Source organism: Gasterosteus aculeatus, chromosome 14 (genome assembly GCF_964276395.1).
Source record: "Gasterosteus aculeatus chromosome 14, fGasAcu3.hap1.1, whole genome shotgun sequence".
NCBI classification, from domain to species: Eukaryota; Metazoa; Chordata; class Actinopteri; order Perciformes; family Gasterosteidae; genus Gasterosteus; species Gasterosteus aculeatus.
Window position 1 is genome coordinate 15775024 of NC_135702.1, and position 27973 is coordinate 15802996.

The following is a 27973-nucleotide window of genomic DNA, read 5'->3' on the forward strand; positions in this document are numbered from 1 at the left end:
TGAATCATTTTTGACTCTGTATTGGTCACTATGGTGTTGCATTTCGGAACACGTCATTCCACCATATTTAAGTTTTTGTTAAAAATTGAAACCTGGTCATTTATTAATTATCCAACAAGATGATGGATGGCTTTGATGGCGCTTTGTAGTGTTAAACGTGTTCTCTGTGTGGTTGACACACCTTTATTTCTCCTTTGAGCTCTGGCGAAAGTTCATCATTTATTTGGGGAAGATTACAGCAGATCTCTGTGAGTGTGTTGATATATTACGGTTCTTCTTTGGAGGTTCATGACTGTCATTCAGCCTATTGTAAAACCTTTTCTGCAAAATCTGGACTTTTATTTACTGCTCTTAAAAAACGTCAATAAAAAGCCAGAGGAGCAACAAAGTCTAAAAAAACATTTAGGTTTAATCATACATCACTTAATTTGTTACTTTTAGAGGAGCTCCTGTAATCTGAAACTTCAGCTTGCTTTGTTTCAGAAGTTTAAGTACTAAAAGCCAACGTTTTTACATATTTGTTGTTTAAATATTGCCTGCAATGTCTTTTTTTATTTTTTACTTTTGTCTTTGTCTAGAACACAGATGTTCACAACTCCTCTCTGCAATCCAACTCTCACCCTCAACGGAAATACACTCGGCAACACAGGATAAGCCACTGGGAGTTTTCATTTACTCCCCACAGCTCCGTGAGCTGCTGCAGAAAAGATAAATACGAAATCCGCCTCGGGAGTGAAGCAGAAGGCTGGAGTGCTACTAATGGCTTAATGTGGCCCCTGACTGTGTTGATTTCAGAGCAACCCAAGCTCATCCTACCCCTACTGGGCAGCTAATGCAATTACACCCTTGTATCTGCAGGGGGCTCCCTCTGTCCCCATCTCCACCTCAGCCCACTGCTCTCTCAGGGACTCTGTCTGTGAGAACGTGTGTGTGTGTGTGCGTATGGAGGGAGAGGTAGCGGTAGTGACTAGCAGGTCTCAAGCCCACATTGTACGCTTAATCAATCATTGTGCCGCTTTAATGACACCCTGCTGCTTTCCTAATGTTTTCTGGCAGAGACCGCCCGCCTCTGGCACCGAGCTTGTGCCGGCACACATATGGTTGCCTGAAGTGAGTGACAGGACACGTTTCATGTGTGCTGCCCAGAACGCTGGATGCCATCAGCCACGCACATGCATCACTGGGTAGGACTGACAAGGTGGCGGAAGGAGGGAAATGACAAAATAAACAAGTTGAAGAAAGTGATGGAGAGAGTAGGAGAATATGATTGTGCCTTTCCTGATTGGCTCGGCCTCGCTGCCTCCTAAAAGAAAAGTGTAGAGAACAATTCAATATAATCCTGGTTTCTGTGCTGGAAAAAAACTGGAATAGTTTGAAATCAACATTTGGGAGGCTGAAATGAAAACTGAAAGGTCATGAGATACTTCGACCACTTGTATAGATACAACTCGTCAACAGTGCATTTTTTGCCATGCAGGGTGGCTTTATGGACGGACATATGTGAGTGTGGACCAGAGCATCATTTTTGATTTTTTTTGAAGACTTAAATATCTCAATGTTGCTGATTATTGTGACATTTTCACAGCTGCAGTTTCAGTAAAGCAAAATACATCAGTATGGTTATCTGATATCAAATCATTCACTAATACGGATTTAGATGACGGAGCTATATGTTTAAAATGATTGCATTTAATTGCACTGTTGTTGATGCTGTCTTCAATTAGGTTCTTTTGTTAAACTCCTTGACAGTTTACTTTGGATTTCATTCATCTGAGGGGCCTTTGGCACAAACACAGGCTCTAAAGGGTTTTGGGTAACTGCTTTAATAAAAGCGCGGGTAAGTGTGTAAGACTGCGGCTCCACTTCCTGGTCTGAACTCGGGGTTCTCATGAAATAGATCCACAAAGAAACTGGGTCCGATTTGTAGAAATGAGTGGGGAGAACTGGAAACAGGAAGCGGTTGTTGGTGGATGGCGTGCTTCTGGTTAGACCTTTGGGCGGTGTGGTAATTGTACCCGCTGTTGACTCTTTTGGAACTGAAATGAAGAAAATAATCAAACAGATCTTGTCTTTAACATGTTTTGTTGGATTCTTGCAAGAAGAAGTCACTGTCTGCAAAAGTGTGCACTGCAAATTAAAATTCACACAAAGAGCGTGATCAAGGGTGGGGGCCTGTGTACTGAACCATCCTTAAGCATGTAAACATACAATAAGCACTTCTTATCCAACGCTGAGAAGAAGAGGGTCTGTGTATAAGCAGTCAGCTGCGTCATGATGCAAGCTTATCATAGTCTGTTAGGAAACAGTTCTTTTTAATAGAGAGTGAGTGTTTATTCATAGATATTTAGTGTGCGGAGGAATACTACAGAATTAAGCTGCAGCAGCAAAAATAGCCTGATTCAGACACCCACACAGACTACTACTACTACTACTACTACTAAATACTGACCTTAAGGGGCAAGTATTTATAAAATCATTTACTTTACCATATTTTTATATTTTTAATGTTGACATTATTTTGTAGAAATATGTTTCCACTTTGATATTAAAGAGTTAAATATATATATGTTGAGCATAATTGATTAAAACATCCAATGAAGGTAAATACTTTTTATAGGCACTTTAACATTATTAGCAAGAATCTGTGCCTGCAGAGGACTGCATAGTACCATGCAGATTAAATCACCTCGGCAGAGCAAAGTGAACACAGCAGCAATCGGTTTCTTGTGCTTGCAGTTTTTCTCAGTTGCTTTGGTAAATTTCTCGAATCATCCTCAACAAAACAGAATGTACATTTCTCAAAACTATTAGTACAAATAGCAAAACACCACGGATTGCCTGCAAAGCCAGTCTCCTGCTCAAAGTCCTTCGTTCATCTCTTAAAAGTAAATGTCTGCGTGGGTGAACATGTCAGTCCATCAGAATGACGAGTCCTCGTGTCATCGTGTACGGACCAGACAGTCAGATTGCCGAGTCATGTTGTCAGTAGAACAATGTACTCTGGAGGTTCTGTTCTGATGTAAACTAAGTTTTGATGACAATTATTGTAAATTGTGTGTATGTGGGAGATTGATGGCAAGAGACTGGATTCACATTTACGCTTTTACTGTTTGTACCGTAATTTGTTGATGGACCACGTCATTGTGTTACAGAGGAAAAGACATCACTGCATACTCTTGCGATGCAGCGTGGAAAGAATCTTTTAGAGTGTCTTATCCCGCCTCTGCAGGCGTCTGCTGTGATTAGATTAGATTACAGGTCATTTAGCTGATGCTTTTATCCAAAGCGACTTACATTGCATTTTTAACTCCTGGCTTTTTACATATTTCTCTCCATGGGGTTGAGGGATGTGGAGTAGGGTGGAAGAAACGCCATCAGCATCCTGTTTCAGGTCGCAAACCATCACCTGATGATGTTGGAGCCACGGAAACTGACATCGTCCCAAACTATTGGATTCTTTGGAAAGTCATCTCCGATCTGACCCTTTCTTGTTTAGGGGTGAGATCCCTGTGGAGAGTGTAAAAAGCCTCTGTACTGCTTGGCCCAATAATATGTGCACAGGTGTGGCTCTTATCCCCTCAGGTGTCATCGGCTTCTTCTGCCTCTTCCTCTGTTTTGCCTCCCAACTCCTCCGCCAGGCAGCCACACTCCTCTTCCTCTTCTCTCTGGCTGTTGACCCCGTCCAATTCCTTGTCCTTCCATTGTAACATTGTGTGGTGGTCCGGCTATATATATATACTTGCTATTTTATTAGAGAAAATCAAGATTCACCTCGGACCAATTTTCAAATAAAGAAAAAAAGTCTAATGGAAGTGTGTAGAAATATGTTTGACATATTATGACAAGCTTGTTCAACCATTTTGCATGTAAAGAACTAATCCCACATCCCACTCTGAGACGCGTTTGCCTCAAGACAAACCCTGACGCGCTGCCATCACATCCGTCAGACGGACACCGTGATGGAGCTTCTAGCGCCAGTTCCCAGTGAACCTTCTCCGGCCCAAAGCTGGCACAGCTTAGAGCATCAGTTTGGCTCCTGACCTCTCATTCATTGAGACAATCAGCAGGGTGGTTTCTATGCAGAAAATGTGAGGCTATTTGCCTGCAGGCGGCTTTAGTCGGGGGTCCATCTGTCCATTGGAGCACTTTCTAATTTATGTTGGTTGCTGTTCATCATTGACACACACACACACACACACACACACACACACACACACACACACACACACACACACACACACACACACACACACACACACACACAGAATGGAGCAGAGGAGCTCTGGAACTAAAAGAGCAATCCATCATCTGAGGAAAGCTCCAGTTTGACACCACATGCAGCCTGTTGTTAGACAGTGAAACTATGAGCCTGAGGGGATCCTTAAGAAATATAGGATGCTATATTTGCATATTAGTAAATGCGTTAGGCGTAGAGGATTTTAGGCTCTGCTTAAGACTCTTAGACATATCTTGTTCTTTGCCACGTTTTTGTCGTTTCCATCTAACATGTTAATATGCTTCAATGTTCAAGAAAACTTCTCTCTCAAACGGCCAGTCTGAAAATAGAATAATGCTATAGTATTATAGTCGGTCGACGTCATTCACCGTGACACTAGAAAGGTCTCTGTAATGCACAGTTGTGACATCACATTTCCCTTACTTTGTGCCATAGATAGAAAGGACTTTTTTAAATTGCAGACTGCCTTAGATTTGAATGAAGGATTGTCCTGTATTTGGCTCCATGCTTCTTTCCCTCAGCTGTGACTGGTCTCCCTGTAGCTGCTGAGGAGAAGCATCCCCACAGATGTGACCACCACCACGTGTCCCTGACCAGGTCTGACCAGAGCACCTTTTCCCACGTATTGTGTCCCACGTGGCTTGTGGCAAACTCCAAACGGCATTTCTTACGCTTTACTTTCAACAGCGGCTTTCTTCCTGCCGTATATTCTTTCCATTTTTTTGACGGATGGATTTTCTGCTGCTCCGTGAACTATTCAAAGCTTGGGAAACATTTTTAGAAGCTAACGCTGCTTCATGCTAAGCTACAACTTTATCCCTGAGCTGTTTGGTGAGCTCCGTGGTCTTCATGATGCTCTTTGTTCAGCAATGCTCTCTAACAAACTGCGAGGCCTTCACAGAACACGTGTATTTATACTGAGATATAACTGCAGACAGAAGGGCCCCGCTTACTGGTCATGTGACTCGTCGAAGCCATTGGTGGCACCAAAAATGTGTTTACTTGTTCGTAAGCCGACATTAACGCTAGTAGCCACAAAGGATACCACCAGAAGCACCATGCACATTCATATGTAAAGGAAAGAAATAGTTTTGGTAAATGCATTTCTTGAAGTATACACTGTGGACCCGGACACTATTTTCATTTTGGCCGTTTGTAAAGTCAGGGAGTCTTTTAACTACAGGACACAAACGTAAATTCACTTGTTTTTCTTCCGCTCAGCTCTCACTTCTTTTAGATTTCACTGACAAGTGTACGTGATGAGGATAACGGAGGCTGACAACTAAAGATATTCCTCACGTGAGGAAGGTGCCAACCAAAAACGTTTGGTTTGGTGGATTTCTGGGTGACGGTCATGCAGGTCAGACATCATCACCAAATCACCAATCATCATTTCGAACGAGGGCAGAAAGTTCAGGCTGCAGCAGTGTGGATCACAGGGCACACCAGGGAAAAAGACAACGGCTTGAATCAAGAGGCTGCAAATGCAACCGGACGTCAAGCTTTGGTGGCCAATAAATGTTGACTTTGTTTAAGTTCTACATGATCTCATTTCGTTTGAAGCAAAAGATTCGAATTTTCTTAGTTTTTAACAACAGAAGGGAAACTATGCCCCGAGAATGACGATGAACCCAACTTTGAGGCAAGAACCTTGCATGGCCGCTCAGCCACGATCAGTGTGGTGAAGACCCCCTTTCCCCCCGACGGCCTCCGTCTCGCTCTCTAGAGGAACAAGCTCGAGTGCAGCTGCTCTCGCTCAGTTTCTTCAGTGAGCGCTCAAAGCTCGTGTTTCTGTCACACGATATTCAGAACACCAGGAAAATGTACATTGGTGTGTTGGACGTGAACCTCAGCAAAAACCCATGATCACACAATCTTATTCAAGTAAGAACTTTTATTTTGGGTTCGTTATATTTAGCCATTTGTGAATTCTTTGTGTAAAATGGCTTAAATAGATTTCTCACTTTAACATAAATAAAAAACCCACAGCCTTTAAAGACACAGCTTTTTTTGTTTTAAACAAAACAATGATAATAATTATGTGGGAAAATGTAAAAAAAAAAAAATTACTAATCAAAATAAAACTATATGGGGCCTAATCAAGGCGAGCGGAGCCAGAGTCAACCATCACTCTCTTCATTATTACCTGGGAAGACCACACCAGGTTGGAAAATAATAACCTGGCTTGCATACATGACATGAACTGAATATTAAGAGCCCTGTTCCTGGTCAGCGTAAACAACCCGCGTCCTCTGCTGTGCACACGGAGCAGTAGGTCTCCAGAACGCAACCAAAACCGCAATGTGAGATTCGGCTGGTTGGGAAAGACACTTGTGAATAACAACAAAAGGACTTCAAGCACTAAAACACCCGATCAAACTCAGCCTGACTGGTGGTGGCTGGGTTTCTGTTCTGGTTGGGCTGCTGCTGGGGCATGTGGCCTCTCCGTCTGGGTGGGGCCAGATATTCAAACATGGAGGTGTTGTGGGTGGAGAGCATGTTCTTCAGGTCTGACGGCATGGGGTCAGACCAGAAGAAGTCGTGGTTGAGCGCGTCGTCGCTGTCTATGCGCTGTGCCGGGTCCAGGACCAGGAGTTTGTCTATCAGATCCAGGGCGTACGGGTCTTTGACATACGCTTTCAGGCGATCCTTTACTTTCCTCTTCTGGCCTTTAGGCAGCTCCATCTTCTGGTAAAGCTCATACTTCTTATCCACACTCGGCCACACCTGACAGGAAGCCGGAACAGATCATGATCCCCATGACAGAAAACACACGCATGTCCCCAAGTAATGCAACTTCAGTCTGTGCTGATGTTCTGTTAGACGGCATCTTACCTCAGCAGTGATGGAACCACACAGCTGGCTGATGAGAGTGAGTTGATGCTGCTCAGTGTTCCCTTGCATTATGGGACTCCTGGTCCACATTTCCGCCATGATGCAGCCTGCTCCCCACAGGTCGATGGGGGGGCCATAGTCTCGCTCACCTTTGAGAAAATATATGACATGGAAATAAATATAGAGTCCAGATGCATGTCGCTTCTTGTGTGTTCAGTGAGAAGCTTTGTGGTCGCCTCTCACCCAGCAGCAGCTCTGGAGGCCTGTACCAGAGTGTGACCACGCGGTTGGTGTAGCGGTTCCCCTGGCTGTTTTTAGCCAGGCTGAAGGCTCGAGCCAAACCAAAGTCGGCCAGCTTCAGGACGCCATCTCTGGTGATCAGCACGTTGGCTGCTTTCATATCTCTGTGAAGGATCTGATCAAAGAGATAACATACGGGTGAACACACAAGAGAGGCGGTTGAGATTGATAAATGAGGTGGCATTTCTAGGGTTTAAAACAGGATATAAAATATGCAGACACGTCCCATGCTGCACACAATGTGGGATTAACTGATTTGGTCATGAATGCCATCACAAACATGCATTTGGAGATGGTCATTTATATTTTCTCCTGATTGTCTGATAATGATAAAGAAGTCCTTGAAGTCAGGAGGAGAACCAGGGATCGGTTCGTACATTTCGGTGTGAGATCCCTACTCAGAAGAACCAGGCGATGATGACGTGGAACAACGCCTCACCTTGTTTCTGTGGATGTAGTACAATCCGTTGAGCAGCATCTGCATGACCTTCTTGATCTCTGCGAGTGTAAACTTTACATTGGCGTTGCTCAGCAGCCCGGCCAGGTCGTGCTCACAGAAGTCAAACACCAGGTAGATGCTGCCTTTGTATCTGTTGTACTGAGTAGCTTCAAGAACAATGACAAGTCGAAATTAAAGAACCAAAAAAAAAAACTCTTCTTGGCCTGAGGAAACATTTAGGCGTGGCAAACGTAAGATGGAGAACAGACATGGATGTTTGACACCAACCTTTGGTTCTGCAGATCTCTATCAGGTTGACCACATTCTCGTGTTTGAGCAGCTGCAAGATCTTGATCTCTCTGAGAGCCGTGATCGGGAACTGAAACAAAGAGAGACCCTTATAATGACCTAACAAGCACTGATACACTAATATGAATTCAGCATGCAGTCAATATCAGAGCAGAGGGAAACAGCACTGTGTGCTCAGCATGTAAACAGCAGGTCAGTAACACTGGACCTGCTCGTCACATCATACTGGTGTCTGAACGCCAGAAACAAGTGCTGGATGTGCACTTTAAAGACTTCTATGGATTATAATGTTTAACAAAACCCAGTGTTCCATATAGAGCTGTATTTGAAACGCTCGCTGGGCTACAAATATCAGTGTAAAGGGGTTCTTGTATTGTACTTTGTCAGCAATAGCGGACTAATTTTTAGAGCCTTTTTATTTTTTCGGCTGATTTCTAAGTCCAGCCTCTCTATGGAATCGTCAGAGCCAATGGAATCGAGGCAGACCCACGTGGATCAGAGCGACAGCTTCCCAAGCCCGTAAAAGGAGGACCCGTGTAGAACGAGTAACGAGGTTCTGCTCGGAGAGCGAAGGGCCGCTAAATGACAGCAATCCCTAAATTGCATAGCCGTAGTGGACGCTGTGGGATCAGCGATTCATCTCTGCTCCAACTGCAGCTGGGAGGCTCCTGTGAGACTGACTATCATGGCAGACACCAGAAAAGTCTCCAATAACAGCAGAAAAGGTGGCTAGGTTTTTCCTGCTAGTACCTTTTGCTAAACTGGCAACTCTGACTTGGAGTGAAAGAATGGAAAGTTGGAGGGGAAGTGAAGACGCTGCAGGGATCTCAATGCGGATTGTCGTGGGCGCGTTACATCACGTCAAAGATGTTTTTTTGCAAAGATCATGATACCACCTTTTCTGGTACAATCTGAGCAATGCTGGCCAGCCAGTTGACCACCGCTCCCCAGAATAAAATCTCTTCTGATGTACATGATTCAAGTCAAATCAAACTCAATTTAGCGGCAGGCGACTACACACGTATGTCAAACTTCGTCCTCCTAAGGTTGTAAACTGAGGGCAGACACTGAAACGTGTAACTAGAAACATCCTTCGGGTCATATGGATCAAATATATATATATATATATTTAAAGTAAAATAATTCCACATCAGCCATTGAAATAATTAGAGTGGAATATTACCCCTTCCTTCTCATTCTCCATTAACACTTTCTTCAAAGCGACCTTCTTCCCAGTCTGTCTGTGCTTCGCTTTGAACACCTCCCTGTGAAACGACAATAACAACATGACAGCCACATAACAAATAAAGCACTTTCGCTTTGTTTTACAAACAACGACAACAAGTAAACTACGGTGCAATTATAAACCACACATTGAATATTATTTGCACCATTTAATGCCAACAACTATTTCCCCACAACTCTACATTTACGTCAGTACGTTACCAACGTTACGTTCTAGATTTGTTGACATGTATAACGTCTCTTTGCTGTTTGAACGCCTGCAAACACGGTTACTAACGTTACCTTAACGTGACTTGTGTTAGCTTAGCTTAGCACAGCTAACACAATACTCTCCGTTAAGTACAACGTTACGTGTTAGTCACTCAAACACACACAGAAAGGGACATTTGTGTGAGACTTACCCAAAGGTTCCCTGTCCTATTTTTGCCATTTTTTCATATTTGGAGAACTCGTCACAGAAAGGAAATTCAACTCCATCGTAGTATTTCGACATGATGGCGGCCTCTCGGTCGGGCCTGAAGAGAAATGTAATTTCATATTGTTGGAACACAAGCTAAACAGGATCTGAACCATTTTACTATATTCATTGAAATACACTCGTTTTAAAGGTAAACATGTAAACCATTATATTCTTACTTTTCAGCCGCGCCGGAGTTGGTTGTTTTCTCTCGCTGCATGTTTTCAGTCTGCGACCCCGCTGTGTGTTGAGAGTGTTGCGTTCAAGTGAAACTCAGGCTCCGCGAGCTCAGCAAGTGATTCTTTGATTTATTTATTGATACCAGTGCAAATAATATATAGAAAAAACTGACAGTCCATTCAATTCACATATGAATATGATATCAATTAATCAAAATATTACTTCTAGTCCAATAATATTTGTGAACTTCTTTGGGCAGTAACGGTTCTTGAAGGCAGCAACATGGCGTTTTAGTGCAGGGAAGTGAACGTGACACCTGGTGGCCTGGAGGAGCACTACTGCCTGGAAGATATACTTTACTTAACGTGACGTAATTGGGCCATGTGTCCCTGTGGTTACACGTTCGTCCCACAAATCAAACGTTAGGCCAGCGATTCCCAAAGTGTGGGGCGCGCCCCCCTGGTGGGCCGCGAAGGTACTGCAGATGGGCCGCGAGAGGTCATTTATAGCTTGCAATATGGAAGATTTGTTTAGTGAGCTATACACAGACAAGTTCCCGGTTACATAGACCACATAAACAACAGAAAACGGCACTACACGTACCTGCTAAAATATACATAATATATACAAATATAAATAATCTTTTTCTTATTCTTTTATGAATACTTTCTGTCAAAAGACTGGGGCGCGTCCCGACGTCATTTGCGTGCGTAGGCGGGACCGCCCATATTTGGCCGCGGCTTCCGGGACGGCTCTTCGCGCCATGGTGCTGTGCATGTTGCGCATGTGGCAGCGGGGCTCCGTCTCTGCCGCGCGGCTCGGAACGCACCACTGGCCTTTCGGCTCGGCGGGTCTGTCTCTCAGGCGCTACAGCACCGAGGCGGCGCCGCAGATACCGGGCATGGAGTACCAGGTACGCCCCTCCTGCCGCTCGCTCAGCCGCCTGCTAGCGAGCTAGCGGCCGGCGCTGTGTGGACACGTTTGGGTTAAAGCTGTAGTGCGTGCACAGTTTTTGGGATCATAGAAACATGGCTGACTGTGTGTGTGTGTGTGTGTGTGTGTGTGTGTGTGTGTGTGTGTGTGTGTGTGTGTGTGTGTGTGTGTGTGTGTGTATGTGCGGTGGAAGCTGCCGGTGTGCACGCGGCACGCTGTCACGTCAGTGCAGACACGTGGTCCAAGCCGCTGTTTTTCTTCTCATGTTTTGTGTTTTGTTTGAACTCAACATTACGGAAACACTCTAAAGCTAAAGAAACACGAAACTGTTAACATGTCAATCTGTAACCAGATGATCGAAGCAATTTGTTGCGTTAATTATTGCGCTGTTTTGTTACTGTTTGCGTCTGTGTGTGTGTGCGCGCGCGTGTGTTACGTATGTGTGTTACGTGTTTGTCACTCACGTGTACTCGGGCCCTCAGACGGAACAATGTCTTTGTGTGAGACTTACCCAAAGGCTATTTTTTTATTGCATTTCAAATATGGAGATATGGTCTTTTTGAACATGCAATTACATGTTTACAGGGCTTTTACTTTGAATAAATCGCAATATGTTCAGTAAAGTTTTTTTCAATTTTCTTACAATAGTAGTCAGATATGTCCTCAACACATGTATGTTAGTCTTTGACTGGAATTATTGAGAAAAGTATTTTTATTGCAGTTCAAACTTGAGAAATGGTCCTTTTGAACTTGAAATATAGGATAACTATCCAACTTTGTACAGTAAACGTATTCCTTTTTTGTACAATAGCAGTCAGAATGGTCCTGAACACACATACATACTTCAGTCATTGTCCAGAATATTTGATTAAACAGATTTTATTCCGGTTACTTTTTCAATACCGTAAATGTCAGCATAGACGCGCACTACAATCCAAGCGTCGGCTGAGTTGAGCGCAGTAATGTAACCAGCTGTCCAGAGCAACTTGTTGCGTTAGTCATTGCCCTATTCATGTTACTGTTGTTTCTTTTAAACCACAAACCATCATACCATTGATTACACATGCTATGTAATGGGGCCAAAGTTCTGCCACATTTCACTTTTTAAATCATTTTTTCCAACAAGCTGAGGGCGGTCGGATCTCGTGCACTTGAGGCCACGGCCCAAACATCTCCCCCTCAACCCTCAGGGGCTTTACTGACGTCTGGGTGTGTGGAGAGCTCAGCCTCTCCAACCTGAGGACTGGCAACGCGATCCCAGGGCGTGTCCATGTCTTTGGGCAGGACACGTAACCCAACACTGCTCCCGTGACCGCTGCGTGTGAATGTAGTTCCTGACGGGCAGGTGGCACTTTGTGTGGTAGCTCCTGTCATCGACCTATAGGTGAATAATGACATGTCGTGTTCAAGCGGTTTGAGCGGTCGGATGACTAGAAAAGTTGTTCGTTTTCACACCAGCAGATGAAGAGCGCACATCCACCGAGACCATAATGAGGTCCAGAACAGAGGCCAGCAAGCATCAGTTGCCTTTGGGAGGCGCCGGTCTTTTCTATTCAAGAACTTCCATCTCCATACGAAAATCTGCGTATCAAACTGTCTGCATCAGCACCCTCCTCTACCGTTGCCTGAGGCTCTCTCGTTCACAGTGCATGCTCGGAATGACTCAGCACTGTAAGAGGCCACCGTCACCCACCACCAGCTACGATGCCTCACTGAGTGCTGTATGCACAGCTCGCCTAAAGCCAACGCTCTGCTGGAGGCCAGAAGAAGGGCTATAAAGACCAAATAAACACGGTGCTGAAGAAGAGTAAAATCAGACTCTCAGTGTGTTTACATGATGGTATAATTGGAATCTTTGCTTAGTCGGACGATGCTCTCTTTCGGGGGGAGGTGCTATTATCCCAATATACATGGCGGTGAATAAATCTAATCATTGGCCGAGAGCATGTCATATCCGATACGATAGGTGGCGCTGTTTTCATTACAACTAGTTGTGATACAGCCATTTCCGCTTGACCGCTTCACCACGACCAACAACAACCAACAACATCACGAGAAAGATGGCGAGCGGAGAGCAAGGTGAAGCTACATCCCTCTACTATCTGTGCATGATGTTAATAGGAGCACAGTGAATGCGAATGGCGCTATTGGCTGATTTGATAACGTAAAGAAGACGCCGTCGGGATCTCAAGCATGCGCAAAGACGCAAAGTCCAGTTCCTCATCCGATTCACCGTCAAATGCCGCGATAGTCGAACTGTCAACTGGATCGGATGGAGTTATCCAGGGGTGTTAGTCGGATCGTAGTCGGACCGCACATAGTCGGACAAAGATGTTTACATGAAACGGATCATTTGATTTCAGTTCGACTAAGCCAGTTATTGGAATCCATGTAACCATGCTGACTGAGGGCGTGGCTGCTGATTGTAACATCTGGCGGCAGATGTGCCGAGACGGGACCAAAGCACTGGAGGAGGACAAGACGGCCAGGAGATGAAAGAAGACATGAAATAAACTCCACCAAGGTTGCCAGTACAACCACTAGGACCTGCACATGTCCCACGTGCTACAAGACCTGTGGATCCAGGATCGGACTACACAGCCAGCACTAAACTCACCGTAGGCGTCATCGTCGGCCTCAATGGACAACAAGTGTGCCAAACATCAGGAATCAGGAAACATTTATTGCCAAAATATGTCAGACATACAAGGAATTTGTCTTGGCGGTTGGTGCGTGAGAGTAGACAGTGTAACAATAGACAACAAGACAGCAGTGCACAAGTAATACAATAAAATGAAATGCAATGAGTTAGTAGTATAAGGCTATGGGTTAGTATAAAAGAGAATAAAGTTAGTTAGAAATTTAAAATATTAACCAAGTTATAAAATATTAAGCATAAAGTGCACTAGCGAACAAGTAACAAAGTGACGAGTGACGACAAAGTGAAAAATAACCGTTAAAGTGACATGTGCAGTGTGAAGGTGACCGGTGGAATGTCAGTCAGTCAGTGGGGGATCGGCTCTGTTGATGAGCCCGACTGCCGACGAGAAGAAACTGTCGGTGTGGCGGGAGGTCTTAGTCCTGATGGACCTCAGCCTCCTGCCAGATGGAAGGGGCACAAACAGGTTTTGTCCGGGGTGGGAGGGGTCGGCTACGATCTTTTTAGCTGCTTCAGAGTCCTGCAGGGATGGCCGATTGCAGCCGATCAGCCTCTCTGCAGAGCGGATGACACGCTGCAGCCTGCCCTTGTCCTTGGCTGTGGCTGCAGCGTACCAAGACAATAGAAAAACTGGATTCATATTCCTTGTCATGTGTACACCTACCAACACCTTTCAATCCCATTAATTAGCACATTAAATCCAGTTGGTTTTAATGTGTGCACCAATCCCTTCCTGGGACCAGGTATCAGCCAGGCTCCATGTTTTGCATATGGCAACACGTCACGTGTGTCCAGCTACTGTCCTGTGCCGTGGCTCAGACATTTCCCCCTTTCCTTTTGCTGCAGGATGCCATTTGCACTTTGAACACACTACAAACCAATGCCAGTTCTCTGGAGCAGGTCCGAAGAGAGCGGAGCAACCCTCAGCTGCAGCTGCAGGCCATGAGGGGCTTCCTGGAACGCTCCGGCCTCACAGCGAGTCCCTTTTTTTATATTTTGTAGTGTTGGTCTGTGCCCACTTGAAGGATTACAGAGGATGCTGTTGTTGTGTGACAGACTATTTATTTCCCTCAGTCTTATCTGATGTTTTTGTGCCGGTATCAAAGGTGGAAGAACTGGACCATCTCAATATCATTCATGTGACGGGAACAAAGGGCAAGGTGAGCTGACGGGTCACCCGGCCTGTTTAAGGCTTTTATACGTAACATTTTAAAGGCACAGTAATGATTCCACCTCGCAAATATTACATCCTTTGTTCACATAATTCAAGCTGTGACTGCTCATGTGACCTGTTGTGTACTGTATGAGGCCTCTGAGTGTCCCCGTTTATCTTACAGGGGTCAACATGTGCGTTCACGGAGCACATTTTAAGACGTCACGGCTTCCGCACAGGATTCTACAGGTAAAGCTGCAGTGTGTTAATGTGCTTATTGGAGGGAGGAAGCTGTCGGTAAACGGGCCTCATGTTTTGGGTTTTTAACTTGTAGATGGTGTAGAACAGCGGCCCCCAACCTTCTTTGTGGTGGTTTACGGCTTTGTAGGTGATGAGTAATATTTAAAGTCTGTCCTGTGTTTGAGTGGGAGCCAGTGGAGGTTGCGTAGTGTTCACAGTGGGTGGAGGTGAGCAGCAGCGTTCTGAACATATTGCCGTTCTTTGAGGTTTTTGTTGAGCCGTAGAGGACTCGTCACCAACCTTTTTGAAGCCCAAGATCGACCTACTGAAGGGCTTTTTATTTGGCCTAATTGTAATGGAATAAAATCAACACTAAGCTTTCAAATGACTTCACATAAAATGGAAATGATTTAACCGCGCACACAAGGAACAAGAAAAAACATCTCAGGCTGTACGATACTATTTATCAACTTAAGCTACTGTTATTTTGATTGACCACTGTTCCATATCAGTGCGAGATGTAAACTGGTACATTACATCATGGCTCAACAAAGTACACCCCGTGACTACCTCCCAACCAATCACAATGCTGGATTTCATCTACCCATATATACTGTACATTATGGCCACAATGGACACATCAGAATGTATTCTACAGAGGTCTGTTTACTCCACCGGTGCCGTTTCTGCTCTGACATGATTTGAATCAGTCTGAAGTCGTGGTGCATCTATTGCGTTAATGCCCTTATAAGGAGCTGGCGTTTCCGTATGCAAATCCAGGTGCACGACAACGCGTGTTTGGCTGATCAGCCGTTCATGAATCAGGCGATCGTTTCTGACGTTGGTCCACAGTCGATAAGGAAACATTTCAGACACTGCCGAAAATATTTTATTTTGGAGATGCGATCGGCGGGTTGGCGCCCGCTGCAGAGCAGTAGAGTCGACGTTGTCGGGGCATGGATGGGAGTTTCCGTGGTGGCAAAGGAGCAGGAGGGTCGGCGCCGTGCAGCGTTCCTGAGGTGGAAGAAGAGGTGTTGGTGATGTGGTGGGCGTGCCGTAGGAAGGAGGATGGGGTCGAGGATTGGTGTCGGCTACTGGAAACCAGTGCCATACTGGCGCCTACCGAAATGCAACAGATTTCACTGCTTCCTTTCGTTTTTTGAGCCGATTATCAAAGAGGATTATGAGAAGTGATTCTATAAATTAAAAAAATAATAGTGTTTTATTTTACTCTTTGAACATATTGGCTGTGCTGATCTCTTTAGGTACAGTGCATTGGCCCGATGTAAGGTGGGTCCAACTTCCCAATTTCAGTTCCATCCATCCATCCATCTGCAAAGCACTTATCCTGCGCAGGGTCGCGGGGGGCTGCAGTCTGTCCCAGACAACCTGGGCGACAGACAGGGTTCATCCTGGACTGGTCGCCAGCCAATCGGGAAAAGGGAAGAAACCTTAATGACAACGTCAGAGGAGGGACAAATGCATATGTGTGAATCATCCAACTCAAATAAATGTACATTTCTAAACCCATAAGATCGACAGTTCAATCGATTGTGATTGTAACAACACTGTTTGTCAACATCAAAATGCCAAGGCTCACTGCAGAGGACCATTTCTCCAAAGGCCCCATTTGAAAGGCATTGCCTAGATTCTTGTCCAATATCGTATGTGGCCACGAGCATTTTGAGAGATGACGTCCTTGATATGATTCTGTTACGTAGGACTGCAAGTGTAATAAACCACATTAATAATTAACATGAAAATAATACACCGCCATGGTATTTATTTACTTACCAGTCCATTAAAAGTCCCTTTTTTCTTTTTTTTTTTTAAGTTCCCCACATTTGGTACAAGTCAGAGAGCGGATCCGGATCAACGGGCAGCCCATTGGAAAAGAGCTCTTCACCAAATACTTCTGGCAGGTTTATGGACGACTGGACAAAACAAAGGTAACGTGTGCTCCAGTTTGATCAGCGGCTTCACGGCCCGTGTTTGAGTCCATAGTAGATTAGAGACCTCGTGTGAGGACCATCACGTGACATCACTCTGCTTTCATTATCAGGGGTCAAAATAATGTTTGGGCAAACGTGGTCATTCCTTGAACAAAAGCACTTTGTTTGCAGGAGAAATCATTTCTAGTCTAGAAATCTTAAAGCGCCAATTGCGTGTGGCTGTTTGATTCCACAGTAACGCGTCGGCAACCAGATTGCCAACAACTTTTATTACAAATGATGCATCGATTGTGTCCACTGGAAGCGGCGCGTCACACAGCGAAGACACTGAAAAGGTGTGAAGACGGCACAACGTGTGCGCTGTTTGTGCTCCGGGGTTCAGTGCCTGTGGAGCCGAGGGAAACGCTGGTAAACGGCACGTTATTATTCACACACTGACAGCTGGCCATCAGTGACTGGCCTTCACACGCATAGCCCCAGCTACAGGAGCCGGGATCGAACCGACAACCCTGATTGCAGGACTACTGTGACCCACAGTCTCTGTGTTCTCGCCACCTTTTTAGCGTTGCATCAAGTGTAGATTTTCAGTCCTCACGTGTAGAACTTTGCTCTCTCTTCTGCAGGACGCCCACGGAGGAACAATGCCGGCATACTTCCGTTTCCTCACCATCTTGGCCTTCCACGTGTTTCTTCAGGAGAAGGTATGCTAGCTGCTGCCTGCACCACGCGGCTCTGAAGGCAACTTCCTCGGAATCTAAATAACTGTTCTTTGTCAAGGTGGATTTGGCTGTGATTGAAGTTGGGATTGGTGGTGCATACGACTGCACCAACATTATACGGTACGGCTCAATATTCACAACGCAATTCCTATTTACTTGCTGTTTCCAGCTTGAAATATTGCTCAACTAGAATTTGTATTATTCTATCTATTGATATCTTTAATTAAGTGCAGTTTGAAGGATATGTTTTCAAAACTCCAAGCAGATTAGAAAACCCCATTTATTTCCTCTTTGTTCACATAGTCGCCTGGTTGTGTGCATGCAAGGACAGGATCCAGGACAAACTGTTTACAGGTTACCAAAGGAGGGCTGTCCCTGTTGTACCATCCGGCCAAAGTCCAAGAGCCCGTGGAGCGCTGGACTGTGTGCAGGGCGGTGGTTTTAAACAAATATTTTGAGCCTCGGATATTTCTTCATCACTGCGAATGCTAATTGGCGGATCATAGTCCGCCTTGGATCTGAACACTAAAACACTGCAATGAATATCCTGTCAACTGTGTTCTGGCTATCAAATATTTACTCAAATGTAGATTTGTAAGACTCCTTAAAAGTGAATTTGTCCTTTTTCTGATGTCCTTGCATGTAAGTTGTGTTAATCAGGGAGCTGATCTTAATTAAATGGCATTGGATTGTAATAAATGTGGTATTGTGCTAACATGGTATCGTCATGTTCCTGTTTGTCCCAACGTACAGCACCAACTGTAGCTACGCATTCCCTCTAACTGCAGTTTTACCAACTTGAGTGTGCGCTGTGGTTGTGTGTCGGCAGGAGGCCGTGGGTGTGTGGCATCTCCTCTCTGGGTATCGACCACACTCAGATTCTTGGAGACACCATTGAAAAGATCGCCTGGCAGAAGGGAGGCATTTTCAAGGTGTGTTGACTCCTACACGTCGGTCATGTTTCCCTGTGAGGTGAACGTTTGTATCTCATATCATCGATTTTAGTTTTTTCGCTGGCTGGTAATCGCGTGCGTGCCTTTCAGCTGGGCGTTCCTGCCTTCACGGTCAAGCAGCCGGAAGACGCGATGGTGACGCTGAGTAGTCGGGCCAGTGAGATGAGGGTAAGTGACCCGCCGAGCGGTCAGGCAGGGGCGGAGATGCGTGCTCCTGTCATACGCTCCACCTGTTGTTGCAGTGTCCCCTGTGGGTGTGTCCAGAGCTGGAGGAATACCAGGCGCACTGTGGACCTCTGCATCTGGGCCTGGCAGGACGGCACCAGCGCTCCAACGCCTCCCTCGCCCTGCAGCTCAGTCACACGTGGCTGCAGAGAAGATGTCTACCAGGTGGGACGGGGGAGGGGGGGTTGTTTTATGTCCCATCAATTTTATAGGTAGGAGGTTCTTATCAGATTAGACTCAAAAGGTGCTGCGGGTGAGGGGGGCCAGAGACTAACTCGGGTGTGTTCTGTAAATGTAATGTGTGAAAAGGGCTTAACGCTGTCCTGGCTCCACAGATCGGAGCCCCCCCTCAGGCAGTGTAGAGAGCGCGGCGCCACGGCAGGCGCCTCCCTTCAAGCCCAGCCCCATCATGATAAAAGGTGAGTGCTGGAGATCAGAGCGGAATGATCCTCCTTTTGATGCCTCGGCTATTGTGTCATAGTTCAAATCAATCGGGACGGAACTTTTTCTGCAACTTTTAGCAGCTGTGACGTAAAACAGTTTTAAATTTCCTTAGTTTTTTTTCACACAGTCATAGTGTCTGAGATGGAGTCATGGTTATGACTTTATAACAAGAATTAACTCCCAACTAAAGCTCTTTAACCGGGTAAGACACCAGTTTGTGACCGATGGACAGTTTGGACACTAATATTTTATAAAATGACCCCGTTGAATTGCATGCTGGGTACAGCTCACCTGCTATCACAAGAACAATGAGACCAGAAATTATTAATAATTCACTAAAGTAAATAAGGGACCACCTTGAGATAACAGGCACTAATAACCAATACAATAAATCACATTCACTCTACAAGAGTAAAGAATTTGAAAAGGTTTAAAGAGTGCGCACTGATTATAATTACAGATTGTCACACTATACAAATGCACAAGTAAACACAGAAAAAAACGTTCTTTAAAGTATGACAAAGATTATTTGTGTGTGTGTGTGTGTGTGTGTGAGATCTCCTCCTCCAGCGTAGTAATGCTCAGCATTTTAAAATCTTAAACAGGCAAAATGACGGCAGTTGCAGGAACACAAATGAAACCTGCATGGATGCACAGTCAGTGTTTTGAAGTATCTTCTGGCTGCTGACTCAGCTGTTTCAAGCTGATTGTAATGATTCAAGCACCTTAGTTGAACTCAGCGGACAAAGGTCATTTCTGCAGCATCCTATTGGTCCAAAGCAAACCGTGTGGCGATGGAGGGCAGAGCAGCTGTCTGCTGTCCTCCTGGATCCAAAGAAAATGAAAGCAAAACGGGAACAACGTTTTTTTTGTTGGTCCAATAAAGTCTGTTTCAGCCTGCAGGAAAGAGAAGGATTCTTTGCCGCGTTTTGAGAATATGAAATCTGTGGGTTCGGCGCCGTGTAGACATGATGTGACTGTGGTCTCAGGGCTGGCAGACACCGAGTGGCCGGGAAGGAATCAGACGCTGAAACACGGAGCGGTCACCTACTTCCTGGATGGAGCGCACACCATGCGCAGCATGCAGGCCTGCGTGCACTGGTTCAGAGAGGCCGCAGTCCAGCACGAGAGGAATGCGAGGTGACGGTGCCCCCACGTAGCAACATCCACGCCGCCCGTAAACCGTACTGATGTAGAACCGTGAACTGCTTGTGTTCCAGTGGACCCGTGGTCCGAGTTTTGCTCTTCAACGCTACGGGGGAGAGAGACTCTGCCGCCATGCTGAAGCTGCTGGTGGTGAGGAACCGTCTTAACCGCGATCACGGGGGCTAAACTGGCTATTCACAGCATTGAGTGACCAACCAGAACCTTTACCTCGATGACGTGAACAAATCATCACTGAACTAAAAAAAAATGACTTCCATATTTTTTTTGCTGAATGAGTAAAATGTAATTGTCTTTAACAACGTAGTGTGTGTGTGTGTGTAAAATAGTGCTCTGTGCACGCATGGAAGTAACCACGTGACCTCCAGACAGCTGATCTGATGTGAAACGTTTAAGGACTGAAGCGTCTTTGGCTCTCCAGACTCCCCTCTGCGCTTTTTAATGAGGAACATGAGATCTAATCCGTGTAACCTGATTTGAAGAAAGCTAAATCGAGTCCGTACTGACTGCTCAACTGGTCTTTCTCTCTTCAGCCATGCCATTTTGATTTTGCGGTGTTCTGCCCAAACATCACGGAAGCCATCGCTTCTTGCAACGCAGGTGAGTGGTGGAGACGAACGTTGAAGGGCCATTCACTACACATCACTTGTTCTCGTACTCGTGACTCTTTGCCACAGGCGCTGCTGAGATGATTTGCTACCTGGAGACTCCCAGTGGTTGATTTTAAAGGTGTAGTTGAGCATTTTCGGAGATCTGCAGCTTTGGTGCAGAAAAACAAATTGTCACCTTTTTAAATAAAAATAAAGCCGATAAGCGTCTCACAAAATGTTGATCTATTGCTTTAGATCTCTAACTAGTTTTGACAAAGTTTCCCCATCTGTGATACTGTACTCAAACCTTTGTCATCCTGTCGCTCCTCAGACCAGCAGAACTTCAACGTCTCGGTGGAGCACATGCTGACTCGCTGCCTGGACAACGAGAGAAGCTGGCATCTCCACAACAGCTCGGGCCACACCAAAGGGGCTCCGCTGCTCATTGAGAGCAGCCTGGCCCCGGAGAAGAAGGCAGACGCCCTGGTCTTCCCCTGCATACTCAGCGCCCTCCAGTGGATCACGCAGGGCAGGGACTCTGTGCTGGCAGACCCGGCCCATGGGGAATTACCGGTGAAACCCAGCGTCGCGGCCAGAGCCGCTCCGCTCTGCGCCGCCGCCGAGGTCCACGTGCTCATCACCGGGAGCCTCCACCTCGTGGGAGGAGCCCTCAAGCATCTGGACCCGGCGTCCTCCAAGTAAACGGAACGTGTCACTTCAGACGGCGTGGCTGCACGTTTACCTCTCCAAGAGAGATGAGGTCTTGGGCTGACTGGCTCATGCACAGTGACTTCAGGTGCTCACCTAAAATGACGTTCGCCCCCCCCCCACCTGGCATTATAGCCCAGACCAAGGCAGATCCAGTCCTCCCGACAGAACCAGCCTCACCCGAAGCCTTACAGAGGCAGCGCCGACGTGTGGAGCTCACCTTCTCCAGTCTTACTTGAAGCCCAACATGTTTACATGAAATGCTAAAGGTACCTTCATGTAGCGGAGTCTGCTTCACTCATCCGCAGTGCGCTTCTTTGTCACAATACCACCTTAATTGCCCCGACAATGTCTGATGGGAACTCTTGTCCGTCACCTTCAGTGTCTTTGTTTTGTAATGAAATCCCTTTGCCATGGTCTCCTCTTGCTTCATGTAGAAGTGTATATATTCTAACTGTTGGCATCAGATGAGTTCATGTATCTAAATTAAATTCTCTATTCTATTTTACAATGGAATAATATAACCATTTTAAGTCTAGTTTTGAAAGCTTGAAACTATACAATATTTGGGATATGTACTAATTTATTTGGGTCCTTCTATTCTCACAGTGATTTATTCATTGGAAATCTGAGGTCATCAGCTGGAAGGAAGTTTATTCACATCCTTTCACCCTGTAACCTCAATGGAGTTTGAATTCAGTTCTATCCAGACACGATGCTCTTAAATGAAACTCGTCTCTTGTAAGTCGTGGGGAAAAGGTTTGCTCGCTTCTTTAAATGGAGTCAATTAAAAAAATCTGGATATGAAAATTGTCTTTCGCGTACTTTCCCTTGTGAACCAACAGTTTTCTGATTAAAGACACAATTCTTGTTCAGTCCATGTGGTAAATTGTAGGGTGGGTCCACTGCCATGACACACTTATGACTACATCATAGTTAAAGAGCTTCAAGGGGTATGAAGACTATAAGAGATGCTGGTAGGTGGACAGATCCAGTAGCACACTGATGTAATAATAAAACAATAGTCGTATCTGTATAGAAGTTATTGACACAGTTCTGTGGGAGGTAACTCATGTCTGTTAACCGCTTCTCATACCGACTGCAGATAAAGAAGCATCCGCACAGCAGCTCTTATAAATAAATATTATATAAATTTAGTTTAGTCAATGATTGATTAATATGTCAAATTAAGTATTGTAATGTATGTATTTTTACATATAATATATGGAGAACAAACGCTATAAATGTGTACGTATACGTACGTATCCATGTATACTCTTGTATGTGAAGACACCGGAAGCAACAAGCAACACTTGAACGCCACATAAAGCCGCGTGACGTGCGACGCAGCCACGTCGATGACGTAGAAATACGGGCGCGCGGCGGTGAGTTTAAAGAGTCTCGCTTGGAGGGCAGCGGTGAACGCAGCCTTTCACGAACACGTTACCGTCTGGATCCGAACCGGAGCCGATGTCGGAACACAGGTACTGATACGACGGTTTTACCCGCAATGATCCCTGTGGGCGAAAGTACTGCCCGCACGTTACAACCGCTCCGCGCGTCACGCGTTAGCCTAACTAAGTTACTTTGCATGTGGAAACAGCAGCTAACTAACGTTAACTAGTTCACGATGATCTCCACGAAGCAGCTGCTCTTCTGTCTCTCACGATGCGGGTTTCTAACGCTGTTCGCGGGTGTTTGTGAGTCGCCATCGTGTGCAGCCGCGGTTTAAAACTCAAGCTAACGTAGTAACTCTGTCGATGCCGCGCTTTCCTGCAGCCAGGCCTCGGCTCCGCTACCAACGTAACACACGGTACACAATTAAGCGTAACTGGGGACGAGAATAAAACGCCCGTGTGCCTCTGGACGCCTTACAGGACGTAGAAGTGCTGCCTGTTGGCGTTTTTGTTTGCCTGTAGAATTTGCGCGGTCACCCGCCGCCGCAGCATCGTTATGGCGGGCGGGGAGGCTGCTTTCTGCAGCGGAGCGGTCCGCGATCGCGATGTCTCCGAGCTGTCTCCGAGATGTCTCCGCGATGTCTCCGAGACACCGTGAAATGTGCTCACCTTTGGATGCTGTGTTCCTCCCTCCACGCCAGCATGCCGCTGCAGGACCTGCCGTGCCTCAGCCCGCGGGGCTCCGTGTTGTCTCAGGCCCGGAGGACGTGCAAACGCCGGTCCAGAGGGTGTCTCGGCGAAGGCCTGGAGATGGAATGCACCCCAACAGAGCTCATCCAGCAGTGGTCCCCGCTCCACAAGCACCAGCGGCTCGCCAGCAAGGGCAAAGAGAACGACGGCGGCCAGTTTGTTCTCGCTAGGAGATCGAGGAGGAAGCGAGAAGCGGCGTCATGTAGGAGAACCTCGTGCCCCGTCTGACCCGCTCTGCTGCTCCTAGTCGATACTGCGATGAATTCATTCTGTGCTCCTTTTCTTTTAATCCCCAGCAGACGTCTCGTGGGACCACCTGCCCGACGAGCTCCTTCTGCGGGTCCTCTTCTACGTTCCTCTGAAGGACCTCCTTAGGATGTCCACAGTTTGCCAGCGCTGGCGTCGAATAGCGTGAGTCCCCACTCACTGCAACGGGGCGTTTGGGTTCTAAGAACCTTAAAAAAATGGATTTACGATCGAAGTAAATCTCTCCATCAAGACACAGATGTGAAACCAGATGTAAATTCATCTCGATGCGTGAAAAGCTGTAGTGATAAGCAGCCAATGGTTGTGACATCAGTGTGAAACTGGTCCATCCCAGTAGAATGTCCATGAACGTAGTCTTGCTTTCACCGTTGCAGGCTGGATGAGTCTCTGTGGCACAGCGTGGATCTGGAGGGGTTGACCCACACGGGTCCAGCTCTGCAGCAGGTGCTGAAGACCGGCGTCCGCATGCTGCGCTGCCCTCGCTCCTTCGTGGAGGAGCTGCACTTTACGGGCACCGGGTGAGTCCAGCAGGAGCTGACGCTCCACAAGGAGTCTGAGCCGAGCCACCCGGGCTGCTACAGCCGGGTACACCTTGTTCTGTAAACTTACTGTCAATGAATCTCGGGAGCAGACCTGAACCCTCAGTGAGCTTCTACCAACAAGTGCAGTGTGAGCATGTCTCCTCTTCCTCAGCCCATAGAGCCCCATTAGGACTCTTCATCGCAGCAACACCCACACTGTCCTCTATTATAATACTCATCGCCTACAAAGCCCTAAACAACGCGGCCCCTACCTGCCTCTCAGACCCGGTCCCTCAGGTCCACCATGCTAACACCCTGAAGGCCATCAGGACCAAGCGCCGGGTCCCAGGGGGGGGCCTTCTCAGCTTCTGCACCTCCCCTCTGGAACGTTTTATTTTTATATTTTAGTGTTTCTGCCTATTTCTCTCATCTGTATGTTTGACTTACTTAGATTTACATTTGAAAGCGTCTTTGTGTACCCAGAAAAGCACTATAAAAACCCCAAAGTATTATTATTGACACTTGTGGATTCAATCACAGCAGAAAATAGTCCGACAAATGCTCTTTCATCCAGATTTTTAAAAAAAACTACACTGACCGAGTACACTGTGTAATTATTGAGCCATTTCTAAAAAATAAAAGGTCTGTTTTTATTTTAGATATTTAGATCCTCTGTTTGAGCCAATGGGGAAGCAGACAAGTGGAAGCAGGAAGTCTAAGGAGAGATAGAGAATAACTTGATCACAATGTATTAATGTTTGTTGCATGGCGTGTTTACGTGGTTAATAGTCTATGAAATGAATGTCTGACTGATGAATCTGTTAATGCTCACACCCCAACGTGTCCTCTGATGGTCAGAGTTTGGTCTTTTACTTGCGTCGATTTTCTCTTGGTCATAACTGTCAAACATTCTGTTTTAAATAACTGATTCTAGTATTTCTACAATAATAAAAGCGCTTGATGGCTTTGCTTTGTCTTTTCTGTTGTGCAGCCCTCTGCAGATCGTTGTGATGGACCTTTCCAGCTCCATCATCCCCACCGCATCGCTGGAGAGCATCATGTGTCACTGCAGGCAGCTGGAGTATCTGAGCCTGGAGGGTCTCCAGCTCTCCGACAACATCGTCAGGTAATCTCCATTTCTCCAATCTGCTCTGCTGCCACCGGACAAACATCATTGCGTCAACCAGCAACGTGAATGAATGTGAATCTCTTCACTATTTGGAGTCACTTTTTCGCGCGTCATCCCTCATGCTGATTTTTATTGTCCCGTCTCCTGCTCAGCTCTCTGTCCAAGAATCCAAACCTGCTGCAGCTCAACCTGAGCGGCTGCTCTGGCTTCTCTGCTGCCGCTCTGGGCGACATGCTGGCGTCCTGCTCCAGGTCCGTTGCGTGTCAACGTCCCCCGTCTCCAAATAACCGCAGCCGCTTCCGCCCATCGCGGCCGTTTTGAATACGCTGTGCTTAGTGTTTTTTTTCCTCCTTTTGCAGCGTCGAGCAGTTGAACATCGCCTGGTGCGACTTCAGCAACGATCACGTCAAGAGTGTAGTTGGCTGCGTGAGCGCCCGACTCACTCACCTGAACCTGAGCGGGTACAGAGAGGGACTCACGCTGGACGGTGAGTGTTGGTGCTCAAACGTCACGTGCCGACGTTGCTACTGACGACCGGAGCGTCAGCGGTGGATCAGCAAGAAAAGGGCGTCAATTCCACTTAGAAATCTTATGGTGTTTTCTGGGTGCCGATATATTAATTGACGATCCTTGTGGACAGTTGCAGATCTTTTTTGTGTTGTTATATCAGCTGGTCTACAAGATCCAGATTATTTTTTACAAAAGTCCCCCAAAAGCATTTTGAATGCTGTGAATTTCAGTGTAAACAATGTAACCCTTTAACAAATACTATAACAAATCTTTTCATTCGTATCCTTTAATGATTTAGTGCTTAAAAGGATCGACATGCATCTTTAATGACTTTAAATGTTCACTTTGTACAGACGTGAAGATACTGGTGACGAGATGCCCCCATATTCAAACGCTAGATTTAAGGTAAGATGCCGGTTTGCTGCCTTGAAATGATTTTCAGACTCCTCTGGAAATCTTAATTCTAGTACTTTTTGTTTGATTGTAATTACTCCGGCGCATCATGCGATTCGCTGCATGTGACATTACACATGTGGGGTGGGGGGTAACGAGGAGTCTAGCTTGTGGCTGCTGATGATGACTGTTGGAGGTGTCACGTTCCAGCGACAGCACCCTGCTGATGGCCGACTGCTTCCCCGTCCTCAAGCCGCTGGCGGATCTGCTGCATCTCTCCCTGAGTCGCTGCTATCACATCCACCTGGCTGCCCTCACGTGAGTCCCCCCCCCCCGTCCCGTCCCGCTCCCCGGGCTGCGTAGTGGCACTTCAGCCTGACGGCCTGGTGTTTCTCCAGGGACCTGGATACGACCTTCCCCGGGCTGAGCCTGCTGGACGCGTTCGGCATCGTGAGCGGCAGCCACCTGTCCTCCCTGAAGAAGGAGATGCCTCGCGTCGCCATCAACTCCAGGCCCTTCTCCGGCGTCGCCCGGCCCACGCCGGCCTCCGGGCCCCTCGCCCACTTCATGTGGGGCAGGAAGTGTCGGCTGAGGGTCCAGCAGTGACCCGTCTGCCTGAAGCCCGGCTTGTTCCCGCTGCAGGGTGTTGGATCCTGCAGGAGTCGGCCCGTGGTGCCGTGACGAGCCACGTTCCAGTGTTTGTCGCTGCTACCGGAGATGTTTCTACGCGTCAACGGCGGCTTCCTACAGCGAGTCTTTCCGTACTGAACGCGCACGCTTTGTAGGTGAACGCTATACGTTCTTTTAGGGAGGTCAGATGGGATCGTGGAGTCCACTTCTGGCTGGAATGTGTTAAACATTTTTAATGGATTTTTGAATCTGTTACAGGTTCTAATAATGTGTTAATTTAAAAAGAATCGTAAGGGAAACCTGGTGTAAAGACTCAATTAGCAGATGCCTGAGTAATGTGGAATAACACTGATGACAGAAATGTCTTCTTAGCTGTAATAATGAGTTAGCACATGATTTTAATGAGCATAAAATGATGTATCCATATTCGCGTCTGTTACGTCTGCAGGCTCACTGTGTGTCACCATTGATGTGCTGTATGAATATATCGTTCAAATGAAGGATGATGTTGAGTCTGAACAAGTAAACCACTGAACACCCCGACTGCTCCTCGTGTCACCGCTTCATTGTGTACAACCGCTTCATAACAACACACATAGTGACTTTGTCTTTAATTAACGCGCCACGAGACTCT

General features: G+C 46.4%; 3 protein-coding genes and 1 long non-coding RNA gene across 5 annotated transcripts; 2 read left to right on the forward strand and 2 right to left on the reverse strand.

Moving 5' to 3' along the window:
- Positions 1–6116: 6116 nt before the first annotated feature.
- Positions 6117–10328, reverse strand: cdk9 (cyclin-dependent kinase 9 (CDC2-related kinase)). The gene is made up of 8 exons (XM_040197261.2): positions 10002–10328; positions 9767–9880; positions 9304–9385; positions 8100–8190; positions 7812–7978; positions 7316–7487; positions 7073–7221; positions 6117–6964 (listed from the first exon to the last, which is right to left on the reverse strand). The coding sequence occupies exons 1-8, from the start codon at positions 10040–10042 to the stop codon at positions 6599–6601; spliced, it is 1182 nt and encodes a 393-aa protein (XP_040053195.1). The 5' UTR covers positions 10043–10328; the 3' UTR covers positions 6117–6598.
- A 164-nt stretch (positions 10329–10492) lies between these two features.
- On the forward strand, positions 10493–22552 carry fpgs (folylpolyglutamate synthase). The gene is made up of 15 exons (XM_040197259.2): positions 10493–10915; positions 14441–14569; positions 14701–14754; positions 14932–14996; positions 16822–16936; positions 17563–17640; positions 17717–17778; positions 18488–18590; positions 18702–18779; positions 18854–19001; positions 19172–19255; positions 20270–20420; positions 20501–20576; positions 20978–21044; positions 21366–22552. Exons 1-15 carry the CDS (start codon positions 10661–10663, stop codon positions 21734–21736), a joined length of 1836 nt encoding a protein of 611 aa, XP_040053193.2. The 5' UTR covers positions 10493–10660; the 3' UTR covers positions 21737–22552.
- Positions 15862–16307, reverse strand: LOC144388251 (uncharacterized). The gene is made up of 2 exons (XR_013452568.1): positions 16219–16307; positions 15862–16001 (listed from the first exon to the last, which is right to left on the reverse strand). It is a non-coding gene; the product is annotated as an uncharacterized LOC144388251 (long non-coding RNA).
- Positions 22553–23025: 473 nt separating the features above from the next.
- Positions 23026–27882, forward strand: skp2 (S-phase kinase-associated protein 2, E3 ubiquitin protein ligase). Of its 2 annotated transcripts, none has more exons than XM_040197260.2 (10): positions 23026–23226; positions 23841–24091; positions 24186–24300; positions 24531–24674; positions 25669–25803; positions 25959–26057; positions 26166–26293; positions 26670–26721; positions 26920–27027; positions 27108–27882. In XM_040197260.2, exons 1-10 carry the CDS (start codon positions 23213–23215, stop codon positions 27313–27315), a joined length of 1254 nt encoding a protein of 417 aa, XP_040053194.1. In that variant the 5' UTR covers positions 23026–23212; the 3' UTR covers positions 27316–27882. The 2 variants fall into 2 exon arrangements, with proteins under 2 accessions (XP_040053194.1, XP_077944436.1); XM_078088310.1 differs by having other exon boundaries at positions 24189–24300.
- The last annotated feature ends 91 nt before the right edge of the window (positions 27883–27973 follow it).